The sequence below is a fragment of the Phocoena sinus genome, chromosome X, assembly GCF_008692025.1.
Source record: "Phocoena sinus isolate mPhoSin1 chromosome X, mPhoSin1.pri, whole genome shotgun sequence".
Lineage (NCBI taxonomy): Eukaryota > Metazoa > Chordata > Mammalia > Artiodactyla > Phocoenidae > Phocoena > Phocoena sinus.
In genome coordinates this window covers 118,719,020-118,739,017 of record NC_045784.1, presented here as the reverse complement: position 1 = coordinate 118,739,017, position 19,998 = coordinate 118,719,020, and the positions used below count along the sequence as shown (strand labels likewise).

The 19,998-nt window shown below is 37.6% G+C and overlaps 1 protein-coding gene across 4 annotated transcripts in view; it reads left to right on the top strand.

The window, feature by feature from the left end:
* Window positions 1–19,998, top strand: part of ATP11C (ATPase phospholipid transporting 11C) — a 167,445-nt gene that overhangs the window by 64,030 nt on the left and 83,417 nt on the right. Inside the window, exons 1-5 of one of the 4 annotated variants that reach the window (XM_032619973.1) lie at window positions 2,277–2,426; window positions 9,565–9,684; window positions 16,933–17,022; window positions 17,794–17,874; window positions 19,687–19,794. In XM_032619973.1, coding sequence (XP_032475864.1) covers window positions 2,391–2,426; window positions 9,565–9,684; window positions 16,933–17,022; window positions 17,794–17,874; window positions 19,687–19,794 — 435 coding nt within the window. In that variant the 5' untranslated portion in view covers window positions 2,277–2,390. Of the gene's footprint in view, window positions 1–2,276; window positions 2,427–9,493; window positions 9,685–16,932; window positions 17,023–17,793; window positions 17,875–19,686; window positions 19,795–19,998 lie in introns of those variants that run through there. The other 3 variants (XM_032619974.1, XM_032619971.1, XM_032619972.1) reach the window with 3 other exon arrangements.

Sequence of the window (19,998 nt, the reverse complement as noted above, 5' to 3'; positions counted from 1 at the left end):
TCCTTGTTAGTCCATCTTTGTGTGGCATTCCTAGTTGGCAGTACTCAAAGGCCAAATATTAAAATTTTGCGAACCAAACCAATTTTATTTACGTACAAGACAAGCCATTATTTAATATCTATTTCATGTGCTCTTCTTTCTGTGCTCAGTGTTCTGAAGGTTGTACATTATACTTCAAACATATCGCTAATTTTTAATGTTTCTTTTAAGCATGTTTTAGGGATAATTACAAACAGATTACCTGTTAAGTTTATAGCAGCACCCAGTGTTTATAGTGTACACCAGCTTCCAATCCAAAGCCTTGGGGGGAAAGAAGTGTGATTTAGAAACAATGTAAATAATTCCAGTACAGTTCCCAAATGACCATGTGCTCTGCCACAAAGGGAGAAATGAATTCCTAATTTTACTCACATGGTGTCAGATCACCAGTTCCAAAGGACTAATGGCATATGTTATGGACAACAGCCTTCAGGGGACTCTTTGAGTGGCCCTCACTTGCTTCCAGACACACCACCCGTCAGCCTTCCTGGCCAACCCTGGTCCTCTTCGTGAACAGTGTTTTCAACACCAAGTGCTCTCTGTCAATGGACCATAACTCAACCTGCCCCCTTGGATAAGAGTAGCATCAGAATTGGGTATGCCTCTTCTGTAGAGCCAGAAACTTTCTTGCTTTAAATAAAATATGTACACTTGAATTATGTGAGGCCATTGCCTGGTTCTGTGCTAGCCCAATTCCTGGAGTTTTAATATTCACGTAGTTGGCTACTGTCAGCAAGCCACCTGAATGAATAGTCTTTCAAGTCCTTTAAAGTGATCTCTGGGTGTTTTGTTAATCCTACTATAAGCAGTCTTTTAAGTTACTTGACCTTTTTTTTTTTTTTTTAACTGTTAAGGAAATTGAGGTTCCCCGGGTCTCACATTGAAGAAAATATAGGTATCAATAGTATTTCCCAGGGTCATGTCTTTATTGCTTCTCCTGTTCCCTCCAAACCTTGCCCTAAAAGCCTTCACCTATAGAGAGGATGCCTTTTTCAAGGACAGACTTTTCTTTAGGACATAGTAATTTGAGCCAAGAAGTTGGCCACGTTGTGGTTGAATGGAAGGGTAGAAATGTTTCACTGAAGAAGTGGCTACCTTTTGTGAGGCCCCTCCCCCTTGTTTTCTTTGCTTATTCAACTCAGCCATGTTTCACAATGGAAACTTGTTTTTTACCTACCTCTTTTGTTGGGGATATTTTTTAAAAAACAGGTATAGTCTGGATGTGCTATTTAAACTAATCATAACTTGGACATTTTTTTCTAGCTAGTTTGCTTTCTGTGTGATGTTTAACAATTCCGGGGGGGAAAAAATGGATTCATTGGCTTCAGTGGACATGCTCCAGCATATATTTGAACTGCTAGACCTTTCTAGGAAACTTATTCACTTTTACTCACTTACTCACCGTCACTTTTGTAATAACGGTGCTATCACTAAAATGGGAGATAAAACTCTGTTCAGGACATCAGGCACCTCTTTTACAATATATCTTTTGTTCTAGCCAGAGTTTATCTCTTCTTATACTGTAATAAAAATTCTCTGATGACCTAGAAAGATTTTTGGCTGAGAATTTATCTCTTATATTGAAAAAGACATTTTTCACCCTAATAGCCAGTGGTTCTTTCCCTTGCCATTGTTAGGTATTACTGTTTGCTGGTGAGATAAAATTTTCACTTACCTATGAGATCTCTAAAAAGTAGGAAAATCTTCCAGCCCTAAGGGATTTTGCCACAGAAACCATCTGCTTAGGTCTTATATATATTTCGGTACACATTTTTGAAGCTTCAGTGTATGTTATGACTGATACTCTCTTACGGGGCGGGGGAGAGGGGGTTAGTGTATCACAGTGAACACCTAGATTATACCTCTTTCTGTTACTACTGTTTACCTGCTTAGAAGTAAAAGTTCAATTGAACTTTCCTTAAAAGTTTGATTTTTAGCCTCACATCTTACATTGGTCCATTTGTTATAGGCATGGGTCAGAAAAGAATTTACAAGATGAGGAGAAAATGCTGTGTGGTGTAAGATACTAATGTTTTAAAATGATGATACTTCAAAATCAAAAGTTACAGAGGCAAATCAGGTCTTTGGAGAAGAATAACAAAAAAGATGTCAAATGGCTTAATAATAGAGGCCAGGCCACCAGAGTGCTGCTTCAAAGTCTTAAAGGAGCAGACCAAGTCTTCTGGCATTTCCCTTGGACGTACACAAACTTGCCAGCCCCAACTGGCTGTCTTCCCAAGTTCTGGGAAACTTTACAAGAATCACAGGGGTTGGTACAAGTAGCGTGAGAATCTGCAGCGTTTTCTCTGTGATTTAGCTGCCATTGTGTGAGCAAATTTTCGTGTGTCAGTATGGAGAGGGTCCCATCTTTCCCTCCTGCCTCTGAGGTTTGTGATCTGTATTTTATTCTGTTCTTTTTTTCAGCCAGGTTGGGCTTTGAGGTCCTGGGGCCTTCTTTATACTTGCTTTCTATTTGCATGCGTATTTTTATCCATTTCCTGAGGGCTGTGGTGAATGCGTGGCTGGCATGTCAGTCAGCCTCACTGTTGCTCCTATCCTTAGTAGTTATGTATCTCCCTATTTAGATTTTTAAAGTCTGGTAAGTGTTGGGAATGCAAGGTGGTGTGTAGATATGGGTAGTGAAAGTGAAAAGTAACTTCTGAGGCCTTGTAGACGTGTTCAGTTCATCTCCAGTTAAGTTTGCCTTAGGAGAGATACTTTTACCAAGTAAAGTGGAGTTCCTGAGCCCCAGTCTGAATTTTGAGAGTCTGAGATTACTTTCTATAAATGGAAGAATCTCTGAATCATTTAAAAAAATGATTCCTGGTAGACTCTTGAATCACTAAATGCTTACAGCATTTTTGATCTGTCTACCCTCTATTAGCCATCCTGTGAGAAAGCTGCATTTCTTCTTTAGAGCCACATTTCTGTAGCCCTGAGGTCCTTGGGGGTGATGGCATGGTGGGGAGGGGGGCCACAGTGGGAACACTTAGAATCGATCGTTCCTGGTGAAATTAAACTGCTCAGCGGATCACATTTAGATAATGATAGCCTCACTCTGAGCTTCCAAACATGGCATCGTTCTTATCCAAGTCCTCACGGTCACTGCTTTTTCCTCAGCATTGTGCTTGCTGATTTAGGTGTTTTTTGTGGTGCTTAATATCCATTTCTTATAGGAGTTTCTATTCAGTTAAATGTGCTGCCATCGGGTAATGCCTGCCTAGAGACTATCTTCGTGTCTAGGGATGTACTTTGGATATTCAGTTGTGTTTTGATCAGGTGTTTGAGAGTTTCGGTTAATATAACCATAATTAAGCTTTAAAGGCAAGGAGACAAAATGCCCTGGCTTGGTCTTGCTTCACTACCTCTAGTAAAGGAGAGACAGCTTAATCACTAAAGAAAGATGCAGGAAAAGCAAAGTCAGAAAAGTACAGTTTTTAAGGCTCGTTTTAGAGTTATGACTGTAAATTACACCTGAAGATTATTCTTCTTGGCTTGTTATAATGGGATAGGCTTAGAAACCTCAGCAATTTGACCACTGAATACATTATGGCAATTTTAACCAGGAAGCTTAATACACCGGAAATGTTGCCTGGCACTGTAGTGCTCTCCTCTCTGCACCCCGCCTTCCAACCTTAGTACAGAAATGCTGAAATTTTGATGAAATGCTCTTTCTTTCAATTTTGAGTTCTTTTGGCCTTTTAAAGGCTGATTATAATGTTCAAAAATACTAGTGCTTCAGAGAAGAAAATAGCTTTGGGGCTGGGATGTGGAGAACAGTTTTAAATCATTGCCAAGTGTTCAGATTATTAATAAGGATTTTTTGTTCATTTTTGAGCAAATATAGTCCCTCAGTATCTGCAAGGGATTGATTTCAGGGCCCTCTGCAGATGTTTGAGTCCTATAAAATGGCATAGTATTTGCATATAACCTATGCACATCCTCCATATACTTTAAATCATCTCTAAATTACTTATAATACCTAGTATAATGTAAATGCTATGTAAGTAGTTTTTAGGTGCACGACAAATTCAAGTTTTGCTTTTTGGAATTTCTGGATCTCCCCCCACCCCCAAAATATTTGTGATCTGAAGTTGCTTGAATCCACAGATGTGGAAGAGCTCTCCACCGATAAGGGAGAGCTGTCCTCTTACTTCCTTAGTAACTCACAAAGAGCAGTCTGATGATTAATAAAAGTAATGCAGTGATCATTGGAGATGACATCGATGATTATTTGCTGATAACCCGAGTAGCTTTGCATGTTTTCAGGGCCTGTAATTTTCATTATCATTGATCTGAATAATTGATGGGTATTAGCCATATGCAAAATGAATATTGAAGGAGAATCTCATTTTGTGAGCAGCTTAAAATGGTCAGAGGGGTCGCTATTTGATGGTTATTTGTATATTTTTATCCTTTGAAAAGCCAATTATTTAAACTATTTTAATTAAAAAGTGTAGGATTGTGGCTGGTGTACTAAAAACTTGTAGGATGTTAGTTAAGGTCAATCATTAATTCAAAGAGAGGGGTTCTGTAGCAGTCATTCTCAGCCCTGGCTACAAATCAGAATTGTCACCTGGGGAGCTTTGAGAAAAATTAAATTAAATATTAAATAAAAGACCCAGCCATTGGTATTATGTTTAAAGACAATGTGTGACCAGACTTAAGAACCACTGATCTATGACTAAGTGATAAATTTAAGTCTGCCAACACCTGGAATGGGTGGAGAGGTGAGCTCTGTTTCAGAACCTGTGCCAGCTTTCATAATGACAGTCTTGTATTAAGGTCTCAATCTTCCCTCAGTTCTTTTTGAGTCACTGGTCTAGAGGCAATCAAGAAATGAATTATAATTCCAGCAGCTTTCTTTGTTTATGACTAGCGAAAGCATAGGATTTTAAGATGGTACTAGTTGACCATTCTGTTTAATTCTTATGATGCATAGAAGCTTTTACTTTCTATTAAATTTTTTTTTTTTTTGCGGTACGCGGGCCTCTCACTGTTGTGGCCTCTCCCGTTGCGGAGCGCAGGCTCCGGACGCACAGGCTCAGTGGCCATGGCTCACGGGCACAGCCGCTCCGCGGCATGTGGGATCCTCCCGGACCGGGGAACGAACCCGTGTCCCTTGCATCGGCAGGCGGACTCTCAAGCACTGCGCCACCAGGGAAGCCCTATTAAAATGTTTTTATGTGTAATACATTTTCCTTATAATACTGTAAAATCCTTATTGTCCTGACTACCGTACCACTTATGAAATGTGATGCTGGGCAAGCTGCAAAAACTCTCTGTGCTTCCACTTTGGCTGCTGTTTATTTTTTTCTTTGCTGTTATCTGGGGCATGGGTATAATAAGAGTATCTACCTCATAGGGTGGCTGTAAGGATGTCTTGAGATACTGTGTATTAACCAATTAGAACACAAAATCAGTTCTCAGTAAATGTTAGCTGACATTATCGATGATTTTATTTCCCATTGGACCTAGCAAACTATCCGTAAATGGTTCCTAAATAACTTAATGAGTTATCAAATCTATGCTATGACTCTTGTGTAAATAAACTACTTCTTAGAAAGTTTCTCGAAAAATATATTGCCTCAGATTAGCAGATGCAAACTATTATATACAGAGTGGATAAACAACAAGGTCCTACTGTATAGTACAGGCAACTATATTCAATATCCTCTGATAAGCCATAATGGAAAAGAATATGAGAAAGAATGTATATATGTGCATAACTGAATCACTTTGCTGTACAGCAGAAATTAACACAACATTGTAAATCAACTATACTTCAGTAAAGTAAATTAAGAAAAAAAGATGGTACTAGTCGAATAACAGTACCATTTTACTCTGGTTTTTATTGAGAGACTATGTTTTGGTATAAATTACTTTTTTTAAAAAACAATATTCAGTTTATAGTATGGAGGTATAATTCAAGAGTCCAAAAGGGTGATTTTTATCATGAAGAAGACAATTAAATTGATTTCTCTGTTAATTCATATTACTATAAATACACTTTTATTTTCCCACCCTTTTAATTGTAGTGTATGCTGTATCATTAAAATAGAATTGTTGCTAGCACATTTCAGTTTTAATAAATGCTGTTCCTAAGAACATTTGCATGGGAAGCACTTCAACACAGGATGGACTCCTAATGAATTAAAATTCATTATGAGGTGGCAGGAATCATACACTCCCACTCCAGACTACACTGTGTGCCATCCAAGTGGGAATTTTTTTTTTTTAATCATTCGAACTTGGAGTTCCTCTCCCTTGGCTAAGGCACCTACATTATTCAAAATCACAGGAACTAAAACCACTGTTCTAACACTCTGCATTGGCAGCAAGTGTAAAATTACAGTGAATTTACACATGTGTTCAGCTTTGCCATTTTTATGTGAACCAAACAACGTTACACGGTTGCAGCAAATTCTACCAGAAATTGCGGGTTCATCAGATTTTTAGGCCAAAACAGGCATTGAAAAGTCATCTATGTCACCCCACCCCACCCCCAGTCCTCAGGCAGCTCTAAACCCAAACCCACCTGAGCTGAGGAGACTTTGCCCTTTTTTGAAAAATCCTCAGGAGTGGACATTTTACAACTTCTCTTGGGTTCCTATTTCCACATCTAACAATGATCGCTGCTGAGATCTCCCATCCCCCTCTCCCCCTCCCCAAACCTGCACAGCAATTTCAATCCATTTTCTCCAGTTTAATGGAGATAGAGGTCACTTAAGCCTTAACTTGAAAGAGATCAGAGGTAATATATGGGGGAAAGTCTTAGTAAAACTGTAAATGCTATGCAAATGCAGGGAATTCATAAAAATATCATGTGCCTGAAAAATTGCTTTCTGCTTCTTCCTTCCTTTTGTTCTTTGGAATGTTGTTATCTGCCACAGAAGAAAGTTGAAGACAATTCAGAATTGGGGAAGTGCTAGTTCAGTTTGGTTTTAAGTGGCCACTGTTAACCGAGGAGAACTATATTGGCAGTGCAGGAAACATCCTGCTTCACTGATCTTCTACCTCTTTTCCTCTTCCCTGTTTTCATTTGTTGAATGATCTGAGAACTGGCATGAAAGGTAGCTCTTCCTTATTTACTCTATAGCCACTTCTTGCTTGTGTGGAAAACTAAACGACCATGTGAATATTAAATTAAAGGATTTAAATTGTAGTGTGTATATGGACTTGACAATTTCTGTACTTCAAATTGGTACATAATAGGTTCAGGTCTGTTGTAGAGACTACATTGGTACCGTAACTTGCAACAGAAAGCTAGGGTAGGGGAAGCAGAATAAAGTATACTTTTTTTTTTTTTTTTTTTTTTTTTTTTGATGTTGGGGGTAGGAGTTTATTAATTAATTTATTTTTGCTGGGTTGGGTCTTCGTTTCTGTGCGAGGGCTTTCTTTAGTCGTGGCAAGCGGGGGGCCACTCTTCATCACGGTGCGCAGGCCTCTCACTATCGCGGCCTTTCTTGCTGCGGAGCACAGGCTCCAGACGCGCAGGCTCAGTAGGTGTGGCTCACGGGCCCAGCCGCTCCGCGGCATGTGGGATCCTCCCGGACCGGGGCACGAACCCGTGTCCCCTGCATCGGCAGGCGGACTCTCAACCACTGCGCCACCAGGGAAGCCCGAGAATAAAGTATACTTTTAAGCAGGTGTATTCACTTTCAGTTTACTTTTTGCAAAAAGGATATTATGGAAAATTTAGTGCTCTTATCAGTAAGCTGCGTCAGACCATGTATATTACAGTTGCAAACAAAGTCAGTCCCTGAATCAAAATGTATATAGTTACCATTCTGGTAAAGGTATTGTTTACTGGTTTCCAGGAACTGTTTGAAAATTTACCTGTTAATCACTGACCCTTAGCATGCGAAGGACCTGGTACAATCAGCTGTTCTAATGCCCTGTCTTGGGGCAGGCAGGTAAATAGCTAAGTTGTCCAGCATTGATAACTTACTTTTTCCAGGTTGCCATAGATTGAATGCTCCCTTAGTGCATGCCAGGGTGGATTTCCAGAAGTTATCCTTTATATACAGGCTAAATCTCTCCTACTTCAATTTATCTCAGTTAATTTTCCATTGATTCCCTATGGATTTTAGAGGCAATACCCCACTAAATAATTATTTAATAAGCTTAAAATGAAAATGGTGAGGCAAGAGGTCTTATCTGTATTTTAGGGTAATTCTTGTTCTTTTAATCTGAAAAATTATTTTCCCTATATCTATGTGAGGTACAAAAATTCAGACTGGAATACATCCAAGCATAGACATTTGGAGAACTTTGCAACCTCTAAGTAGTCTTGCTTAAAATGATTATTTTGGGAGTAGAGAGTTATATCTTTGACCTTTAAATAGATAATTGAAGGGAAATCTTTGTGGCTACATACTTTAAAACATTTTAGGTTGGAAATTATAGTTATCTTTTTTTAAAAAATAATGGAAATATGTAAGTGAATATTGGTTTTTATCATACTTTTTACTTAAAAAAATGGTTGTCTCAAACATGATAAAATAGTACCATCAAAAGAGACTATCCCAGATTTATATAAGAAGGTATATTATCCTGATTTAAAATAAGGAAAGTGAAGCCTCAGTGAAATAAAAGGGTGAGGTAAAAATGGAGCTCAACCTTGCGACTTCTAGATTCAATGAACAGCTTTTTTAAAAATATAAAAGGGGCATTAGAGCTGTATTGTGTGAAATGGGACCTTTTTTTTTTTTTTTTTTGCGGTATGCGGGCCTCTCACTGTTGTGGCCTCTCCTGTTGCGGAGCACAGGCTCCGGACGCGCAGGCTCAGCGGCCATGGCTCACGGGCCCAGCCGCTGTACGGCATGCGGGATCCTCCCGAACCGGGGCACGAACCCGTGTCCCCTGCATCGGCAGGCGGACTCTCAACCACTGCGCCACCAGGGAAGCCCTGAAATGGGACTTTTTGACAGTAGGCTCTGAGAGATCACAAAAGAGTGTCTTTCCTTGTAAAGCCAAACAATTACAACTTTTCTTTGTAGGAATAGTTGATCATTCCATTAAGAGAGGCAGCCATTCTATTCAGTATATTCCTGTGTATTTATAAGCAATTATTTTGTGTTTAGAGCATTCTGCTGTCTAGTAAGGAAATTGACAAAGGTTGTCCTCAATAGTTGTTGTATAATAAAATAAATATTCCCAATCTGACCTTTCCTAAGTTAGTATGTTGCTGTGATAGTGATGGTTGAGACTCTGTGGATGAAAGAAAAATGATTGGCAGTAAAAATACTGTTTCTCTAGGATACTTACTTCAATTTAAACATTTAGAATTGCAATGTTGGCCTCAGAGCAGTTGGCTCAAACAACACTTTTACTAATAATCTTTACTAAGTCAGCAACTAAGAGCTTAGTGGAGTTTGAATTTCCTAACAAGGTTTTCTCCTCTCCCCTTACTACTCTCTCTCTCTAGACAATAGCCAAACATGTCAAGACAAGAATTCTGAGCTTGGTAGAAGCATGGAGAAATGTGATGAAAAACTGACTTTTCCTCTTTCTCTTGGTCAGTGTGCTGGAGAAGAGAAACGAGTTGGTACACGCACAGTATTTGTTGGCAATCATCCAGTTTCAGAAACAGAAGCATACATTGCACAAAAATTTTGTGATAATAGAATAGTCTCATCTAAGGTAAGTTGTTTTTTAACTCAATAGATGTTCATATAGTGAGCCAGATAAAACTTATTTTTATATTTGCTGGAAGCTGGTACATTTATATATGTATACCTGGATGTGCACTTATACCAATCATAGACGAACTGTGGTAATTATTCCACCAAAAGGCAGTTTTTTTAAAAGCATCACTTTGTCTTGTTACAGCTGAAAGATCATTTACTTGCCCTCCACTATGATTCACATTGCCTGTTGACTATATGTATGACTTTAAGTCTTAAAGTGTGCTAAACATGGAATTATTTACTTGCCCAGAGCTTTCTGAATTGCCCTTAAGTGGATGGACTGGGTTGTAAATAATTTACATTCTTCTGGAGGGTGTTATCTTAGAATGACATTTGTGTCTTTCTGTTCCATTGCAGAGCTTCTCAAGTACGCTCCTGGGTCCTAATGGGTACATTCTGTTCTTTACACTGCTTAAACAGTTAAGGGTTCAGTCACTGTAGCTGTATTACCATTTGAATAATCATCTTACTTTAGCACTGTGTAATACTAAAAGGAGTGGCCTGAAAGTCTGAAGACCTGTTTAAATCCTGGCCTGATCATTTACTAGCTGTGCGACTTCGACCAAATTAATCTCTCAGTCTGAATGTCCTCATTAGTGAAATAGAGCTTGTGTGATAGCGTTCTTTATAGATCCTAGTATCCAGTAGTCATCATTCTACAAGTACTAGTTTGCTTATCTTTACCTTTGACTGACTAGGTTAGGTGCTAGGTGCTAGATTGCTGGCCCACTGCTGTCTCTTATAGCATGGCACAGATCTTGATAATTTTCCTCACTTCCTAATGTAAGGTAGATCTCACATGTTGGTGACGGTTGGTTCACTGAATGTTGGCAAACACCGAGGACCTGAAACACAAAGTTATGCCCTTCCTTTGCAAACTTAACATTTTGGTTTTCAAATGTACATGTGATTTCTCTTTGGGTAGTGATATAATACAGACACGGGGAGGGGGAAGGGTAAACTGGGACGAAGTGAGAGAGTGGCATGGGCATATATACACTACCAAATGTAAAATAGATAGCTAGTGGGAAGCAGCCTCATAGCACAGGGAGATCAGCTCAGTGCTTTGTGACCACCTAGAGGGGTGGGATAGGGAGGGTGGAAGGGAGATGCAAGAGGGAGGGGATATGGGGATATATGTATAGCTGATTCACTTTGTTATACAGCAGAAACTAACACACCATTGTAAAAAATTATACTCCAATAAAGATGTTAAAAAAATACAGACAGATTATGCTTAGCTGGGAGAGTAACATGTAAAATGCGAACAGATGAATGAAAACTGTATTGCCTAATGAGCAGATCTGTTGGGCTATAGAACACTCTGAGTGTATTTGGATAAAATGTCTGTTTCCTGTTAATCTTTAACCTTATGGCAGAAATTTATCCTCAGCTAGAAGTTTCCATACCTGTGCCCAAGATAGTGAATAGTTCTTTCACTGAAAATTGTGACTCCCCCTATAGTATTCAAGAAAACAATCAATAGTAGTCCTTTGGCTCAGAATCATAGACTTATAGAACTGAAACATCATAAGAGATCCTCTTGTTCAACTCGCTGATTTTACAGATGGAGAAAGCAAACCCACAGAAATTAAGTTAGTGACATGGTCACAAAGCAGAGTTAGTGATAAAGCCGGGGCAGAACTGCTTTATAAGGTCTAGTGGCTCTGAATAAAGAGCTGTTTTCACATTGTTTTGCAATTTGGGCTCCTCCCACAGTTTTCTCTCTCCTTTTGTATCAAGTGAAATATAAAATACTTTCTAGGGGATTATTGTTTCCTATAGTGTTTTATGGGGAAGATGGTAAAGTGACACACCGATAGTAAAGTGACTTCACTGAACCTAGTGATAATTGATTTGTTTTAATATACCATGAATTTTTACATATTAAAAGAACGTAGAAGACTCAGTTAATTCTCAACTCTTTTTGTTTAATAGAATATTTAATAGAATAGAATATTTTTCATATTTTGTTTAACTTCAGTTTTGCCAATACGCAAAACAATGCAATAGGATATTTTTTTAAATAGTCGGGAATTCATGGGCAAATATAAATTATTTCTAAACAGATCTGCATATACAGTATATATGTATGTGTTTTAGAAACCAGAATAAAGAAGTGAACATTTCTACATTGATCAACTAACACATCTCTTTTTTCTCTGTAAATATTTTATATTTACAGTTTGTCTAGTTAACTGCTCATTAACTGATCTATTTTTCATAACAGATCTAGAGCAGAAAAAGAGGAATTGACAGTATACTAACTTCACAAAAAGAATGAAATTTTAGTACAATGAATAGTTACAAGAAAACAGCGTATAGTGTAGTGGTAAACAAAAAGAATGAAATTTTAGTACAATGAATAGTTACAAGAAAACAGCGTATAGTGTAGTGGTAAAGAGCTTCACCTTTACAGACAGAAGACCTGGGTTTGAAGTTAAAGTGAGTCATATAACCTTCCTGTGTCCCAATTTTCTTATCTGTAAAATGGGGGTATTAACTACTTAGCTCATAGGATTGTGATTAGACTGAAGTAAAGTAATCCACAGAAAGCATTTAAGCACTGTGCTTGGCATGTAGTAACAACTCAGTAGATGGTAGCTGCTATTGTTATTTATGTTTCTGTGATTATTATTATTATTACTGCAGTCCTGAGCAGTACTATTGATTTCCTCAGTCTCCTGTGTTCAAATGTGTGGAGTGATCTCTCTTGAAAAGAGGCCTTCAGTGTGGAGAGAAAAAGAGTTTCATAATTTGACTTTCTCTTCCTCACATTGCCCTTTGGCTGATTGTATTTGCACCAGAATCTTTTAATTGAGGAAATGTGTAATTTATAGAATATGTTAGCTGCCTTCCAACTATGTAGCAAGTGTTGATTTCCTTTCTAAACCATTCAGTAATAAAAATAACTTTCTCTTAATTGGGTGCTTTTTGTTTGTTTGTCTACAAATGACATCAGTAATGTAATATCATTGGGAATAAGTCCTGTTAATACAAGGAACACTGAAGATAAACACTTTGATAAAAATTTGTTTTAATTTACTTATAAAATGAGTGTCCTTTTCTTCTTTTGGAAACACAAACACTTTCTTTAGAAAAACTTGCTCTCTTTGGCCTTCCTACTTTAGAACACTCTGCAGGGACTTTGGGAATCATCAGAATTTTATGGCTGGTACAAAACTTGGAAATCCCCTTCTGTAGCAAAAGGAGCTAGATCTTTAAGATCTTTAGCTTCCATCACATTTCTCTGTTCTACATTTTTTTTTCCTTTAAAAATCCTGAGCCTCATCTTGAAGGCCCCTTCAGTGGGATAAGAATCAGGGAGCTCCACCTGACTCTTTGAAGCTATGCCCAAGGTTAAACTTACTCCTATGTGAAAGAATGTCTTAAAGTTTCAAGCCTAAAATTACACTAGCATTTTCCCTCATTTTAAAAGTCAGAACCTTCAGTAGAATTTATTAGACATGTCTTTGCATCTTATCGAACTCCCTGAAGGTGACTTCTTAGCTAAAATCCTAATGCAGTACTGTCTTGGTAACTCCTTTTGCTGTTCTAAATTTATGGTAGAAAGAGTGATACTTTAAAAATGAGAAAGTTCTGCTTGACATTGGTAATGAAAATGGAAGTAGACTGCTGTGATGCTCAAAATTGAATTTAATGCCTACATCAAGGAGAGTTGATAATAAAGTGGATACAGTCATTTAGCAAAGTGAACAGTTATTCAAGCTACAGCTCTGCTTATTTACAACCGGGTGCTTATTTACAACTAATCTTCAAGTTTGGTGATTTTGTTCCATCACATCCAAATCCCAGTAGTTAGAAAAGCCAGTGCTCCTTCTGCTAGCCCCTTCGCAACTGGTTGTTAACTTTGTTCTTTTCAATAGTTACTACTTCGTTTTTTAGCTGCTCCCCTGTTTTCTCGTGATACACAGAAATATTAGAACAAGTTATTTGGAGCTTTAGCTTCCACATCAGCATTTTTAAGGCTAAATTGGAAAATGTTTGGACTTTGGGTACAAACAAGTAATGTTCTAAAGCCTCCTTTTGTTTAAATTTTTCAATTTAATAGACTTTCAAAACTGAGGTTCATTTCCTACTCCCTCTTTTAAATTAGGAAAGTTATTTATCAAAGTTATATGGTTTTGATTTCAAATTAAATTAGGTGATAGATGTGGGAGGGGGTGACCCACAGTTTTTTCACATCAGAGGCCACATTTGTGTACCAATTATTTAATTCACTATAGAGAAGATGAAAAATGCATTGCATATACTTGGAAAGCTGGCATTTTTCTGAGAAACTTTTAAAACATGTTCTGAATGTCACGGTTGCTTTTTAAGTTTATGGTTGCACATTAAGATAGTATAGAAATCTACTTACTGACTTCTCTGAGCAAGAACTGACTTATGACCCCCAAAAAATCTCCATTTTCATCATTGTGTATGAAACAAATGCTGTAAACATCTTATTCCTGTGAGTTAACATTGTTTTTGGTTTGTAGCAACTAAGTCTGAGAGTCCACTTTTTAGGTAAACAAGGCAATTTGAATAACTTGGTATTAATGTGGCTTTAATTCAATTTCAGTTTTAATTAGAAAACTCTTTTCTTAGTCTACATCTAGACTAAAGTTCATTCTTTATCTCACAAACAGTGGGAAATAAATGAAGCTTTTAGGCAGGGAGAGGTCATGTGAACAAAACCACATTTTGAAAAGGTCATTCTCATTGCTTTGTGGAAAATGGAATGGAAGGGAGCAAAAGTAGAGGCAAGGCGTCCATTTAGGAGGCCAGTGCAGTAATCCAGGTAAGAGAGGATGGCTTGGACAGCGGTGGTAGCAAATACGGAAAGATGTCCCAGAGATATATGGGAAGCAAAAATGGCAGGACTGGTAAGGAATTTCTTGTAACCGGTGGTTAAAGGTGTCTTCCAAGTATCTGAATAACATGGCTAAGTAGATGTTCTTGTCATTCACTGAAATAGGACATCCTGAAAGAGAACTAGATTTGAGGGACAGAGAGAGCATCATGGATTCAGTCTCCTTTTACATGGCTCTGTGCCTTCTTGCACTGGGCTCTTACCACATAAACTCCCTCTAATCTTTCAAGGCTCAGTTCAGAAGTCACCTGCTCTTTGAAGCCTTCTCAAGCTTCTCTTGGGTAGGAAAAAAATCATAACTTCTACTGTATCCCCATAGCATTTTGCTCATGCTAGTTTTATGACATTTACCACATTAAATTGAGTGAATACATGATTGTCTTTTTGGCTATAACATAAATTCCTTCTGGGTAGAAAAGCCATATCTTGATCTTTATTGTACCTGCTAAAATCTTCGTTATCTGGACCACTGCCTGGCACACAGTAGGTGCTTGCTGAATTGAACTGAAATGCACTGCACACCAAGTGGGATGACTCTTGTGAGCATAATCTAGTTCTAGTTTTGCTAGAAAACTGCATTGAAGTAATGTATGCTATATTGCATTTGTATTATAATAAAGGGATGAGAAGTTGAATTTGCTTTTTAGTTAGAGCAGTGGAGGAAATAGCCAAAGCACAAGTTTTAATCAAAATTTCTTGTATGCCTTCTACATGCTGAACACTGTTGTAGGCACAGAAGGGAAGTGATCTTATGATGTGTATGATATGCTCCCTGACCTCTTAGCAGTTCATGACCTGATATAAGAAAGAAGAGGGCATGTTGCAGTAGTTTCCTATAAAGAGAATAACCAGAGTTCCTCAAGGAAGCAGTTCATTTAGTGAAACACAGGTAAACAAACAGTGGGGGCCTGGAAGCAGCAACAAAAAATGTTCCCTTTCAATGTGTTAACACCCCACAGAGGATTCTAACAGTCCCTAATGTTTGTTTGTTTAATTAAAAACCCTTTACTTAAGGAACAGAAGGTCAACAAGCTAGAAGCTCAGCTGTCAGCCTGTTGTTGGAGTTTAGTTTGTTGTTTTAGAAAATTGACCTTCAGTTATCGGGACAGTTAAGTGCTGATCTGAAGTACGGCAGCTTCAAAGTGACTGGATCTGTGGTTTTGATCCCTTTTATTTTTGGTCACAAGCTGCCTTGGGAACCTGAAAACTGTGGACTCTCTTCTCCCAAGTGATACACATCCACACACAATTATGCACTTCATTTTGAATGGGCTTCCCTGAGGCACTTCTATGAACGCTGGGCGAAGAACCTTCTAGGTTAGCGGAACCTTGAGCCCATACACCTTTTAAAGAGAGGTTAGTAGTAAATCCCCATCTGTCGTATCATGCTCTACAACTTTGGCTTTTTCAGTCACCCCACCTAATATAATGGACATTTTCTCACATATGGAGACCATTCAAGTATAAATTTAGATCTTTAGATTAAGAAACATTTCTTTTTCTGGTTTCTGGTCTTCTTTATTAAGACATCTAGAAAATCCAACTTCTGGTGATTTAAAAATTACCTAGTCCTTGAGCTTAAGGTATCAGTGAGAAAGAAGGTCTTTGTGATTTGACAGTTGGCCCAAGAGTTTTCTCGACCTGCCCGTGTACAATTTAGCGTTGAAACCTTTACCTATTACCAGTTAACAAAGCACAGGGTGGTGCGTTGTTGATTAAAATGAAAGCACTCTATGACCCAAGGTTATGTGTACACCTCAGCTGTCACAGAGGTGGGAAGCGGTGATAGGGACAGAATTATACTTGTGATGATGATCAAGTTTCCAGAGGTTAGCTCAGCCAAAGGAATTAATTAAATTAGTTCATCCAACTAATTTATTGTCTACTTTATGTCAGGCATTGTGCTAGGTGTTGGAGAAAAAGTAATAAAAAGACAGATGAGGCCTGCCCTTATCGATCTCATTGCCCATTGAGGGAGGAACTTTAATTAAATTATGCACACATATAATTATTCACTGAAACAAGTGTTATCAGGGAAGTATAGGATGATATGAGAGCAGATAACAGGGAACATAATTTAGATCGGGTCGGGGAAAGCAAAGCTGTGGGACTAGATGGCCCAATTGGAATGCTCCAAGTGAAAACTTCACTCCTGAAAAGAATGTTTATATACTCTACCTCTAAGTACACGCTTATTCGTATGTTTGAGATTTGGGTTTTAACATGCTTTCAAAGTGTTGTGATAATTTGGAATCATGAGTCATTATTATTAATATTTTTCAAGTTTCCTTTCTAATAATCTTTTTTTTTCTTCTCCCCTTACAGTATACACTTTGGAATTTCCTCCCAAAGAATCTGTTTGAACAGTTTAGAAGAATTGCAAATTTTTATTTTCTCATCATTTTTCTTGTACAGGTAAAAGCTCCATTAGAAACTTAATTTCCTTAACCAAGTTTCAATCCATTTCTAACCTTAAAATGCCCTGTAATTAAAAAGTTGTTTCAGGGCTTATTATAATAAGACTTGTTAAAGTACTAATATTATATTTTAAGATATATGTGATTTTACATATTTCTAAAGTAGCTCTTTTACTAGAAAACTCTAGTAAAACATCTAGACTAGTCTGCATCTCATACCACATGTTCTCTTGCTGCTGGCTTCCTTTATTTTCTTACAGGTGCCACATGCCCTCCTACCATAGAGACTTTCTATACACCCTTCACTGCACCTGGAAGGCCCTCCCTTCCATCTAGTTAACTTCTATTTACTCTTCAAATCTCAGTGTCTCACTTGTTTTAATATCTGGTTTTCACTGTAAGTTGCCAGTTCTATGAGGGCAGGGACTTTTCTCCATCTTGTTTAAAATAAAGCAGCATCTCTACAGCCTGGCTGGTAATAGCACAGAGGCTGACAGAATGGTGCTCAACAAATAGATGGTAAATGAATGGATGTATTTCAGTCAAGGGGTTAGTTCAAGCTGGGATGAAAACTAAGCCTAAATTTAGAACTATTTTCTTAAACTTACAGCTATGTGGATTGCTTTTGTTTTAATGAAAGTTAACATTCACCCTGCTACCGGAATGTGTTTTGTCTGCATTTCTGTCTGAAATGTTTGTAGCGTGTAAGTGCTGCATATGAGTTAATGACTTATTTTCATTTTACTTTCAATTTAATTTCTTTACCTAGGTCACAGTAGACACACCAACTAGCCCAGTTACCAGTGGACTTCCACTTTTCTTTGTTATAACTGTTACAGCCATCAAACAGGTAAATTTCTAGTTTACAATTATACTTGCATTTCAGTCCTGTCTGATTTGAATTTCATTGTCAAAGGTTCTTTTTCACATTTATATCGAGTGGGTATCCTTGATGGATTTAGTTTATATTTGGTTTTTATTGAAAACACATGAAAATTATTGTAAGGAGCATCTTTAATTTCTTTGCTCCTTTCTTCCTATTTGTGTGTGTGTGTGGCGAGGGGGGAATATAACCCTAAAAGGAGAGTAAGTAGAAGGTGCAGCTCAGTGGGGAAGTGAGAGGTGAATTTTTAATGTGCATTACATTTTTCATTGTGCTATATCTGTCTGAAAAATTCCCATTCTTGTGGACTTTTTAAATTGCTGCCTATAGCAAAGAACTCAAGAGCATACTTGAGTTTCTTACTTTAATTTTGTTGTCTTTCCTGATGCTGCTGAAGGGGGTCATGGGTAGAAGAGACTTTTATTCTTGTTTCTTGTCAAAGTTCATACCTGCCACAGTTTATGATAGTGCCTTTGAAAAATTCCAGATGAAATAGAAAATGGAAACAGGAAACTGGAGGTGAAGGGGTGGGTTAGCAATGTTTATCATGTAATCGGAGAGTCCATAGGGCCTGACAGATGACAAGGATACTTTTAGACAGTACTTACCAAAAGTACTTTAAAAAGCATCCCCCAAAACTTCCAAACTGTTTGCTTAACAATATTGGGAACATGGTTATCTTTCCTCTTGGGTTTATCTGGTCTTCTATCTTGCTTACCAGGAACTGCAAGAATATTTTATCAAGTGTTTGGTTGCTATATAAAGACTTTTGGAATGTTATTTCCTTAGGCTGTTAGGATTATTTTCTTTAACATCATAGAATTGCTGGTTCCAAGAATAGCCTGTATGGTTTTCAAAAGCTCTTACTGATCCAGTGCTAGTTCATGTTGGGGCCTTTCTTGCCTCACTGACATCACAGAAAGTACCATATGAAGTGATAGCCTAGCATCGCCATAAAGAAGGACAGAAGAGGAATGAATATACAGCAGCTGAGAAAAAAAGGGGAAGGCGATCAAGAGATTTTTCACACAGTTAGATTTGAAAAGGTACACTCATTATTATAAAGAAAGAAAGCGAAGTGATGTAAAAAAAGAAGGAGATCATGCTAAAACAAATGAACGCCCTCCATCCTTAGTTCTTTTGGCTTAAATTTACTCTAGACCAAAGGAAGCCCAAAGGAAAATGAACTCATTACTTCTAACTCTAAAAAATGAACAACAATTTGTATTTTTTTTTGTCACCAAGTCAGTGGAGAAGTTTAACCGTCATTCTCTAAAACAACAGTTTTAGATAGATACTGTTCCAAAATAATCCTCCTTGCCTTTTCTATGCTCTGTCCCTGGGGAGGAATTATATTTCCTCATAGATGATCACTCCAACGGTCTACTATACAAGAACATATTTAAGTGATTCACTCTATAAGAAAATAAAACTTTTTTCAAATTAAAGAGTAGAAAAAATTAACATTAACTTGAATAAGAGCAGAATTAGAAAAATAAATCATATCCTTCACAATTGAAGAATGCCTGTGTTTTTATTAATACTTACCTATAGAATGCAGGAACCTTTTAGCGCAATAAAGCTATAAGGGATATTTTGAAAGCATATCTTAGTTTTTGCTGCAAAAATGTACAATGTTGTCTCTTTAGCATTCTGAGTTGAAATTAATACTGTAAGTATAAATACCTGCTGGTGACTCATAGAGGGGGTTATAGAAATTTATTAACAATTTTACTTCATTATGTGAGCTTGATTATGTCCTTACTTTTATCCTTCTAGGGATATGAGGATTGGCTGAGGCACAGAGCTGACAATGAAGTCAACAAGAGCACTGTTTACATTATTGAAAATGCAAAGCGAGTGAGAAAAGAGAGTGAAAAAATCAAGGTATTAAGTTTTGTAGTTCATTCTTTTTTAAAATTACAGTAAGAACACATCATTTTAAAATGTACAATTCAGTGGCATTTTGTACATTCACAGTGCTGTGCAACCATCAACACTGTCTAGTTCCAGAACATTTTCACCACCCGGAAAGGGAAACCCCCATAGCCATTAAGTAGTCATGCTGCATTCCTCCCTCACCCAGGCCCT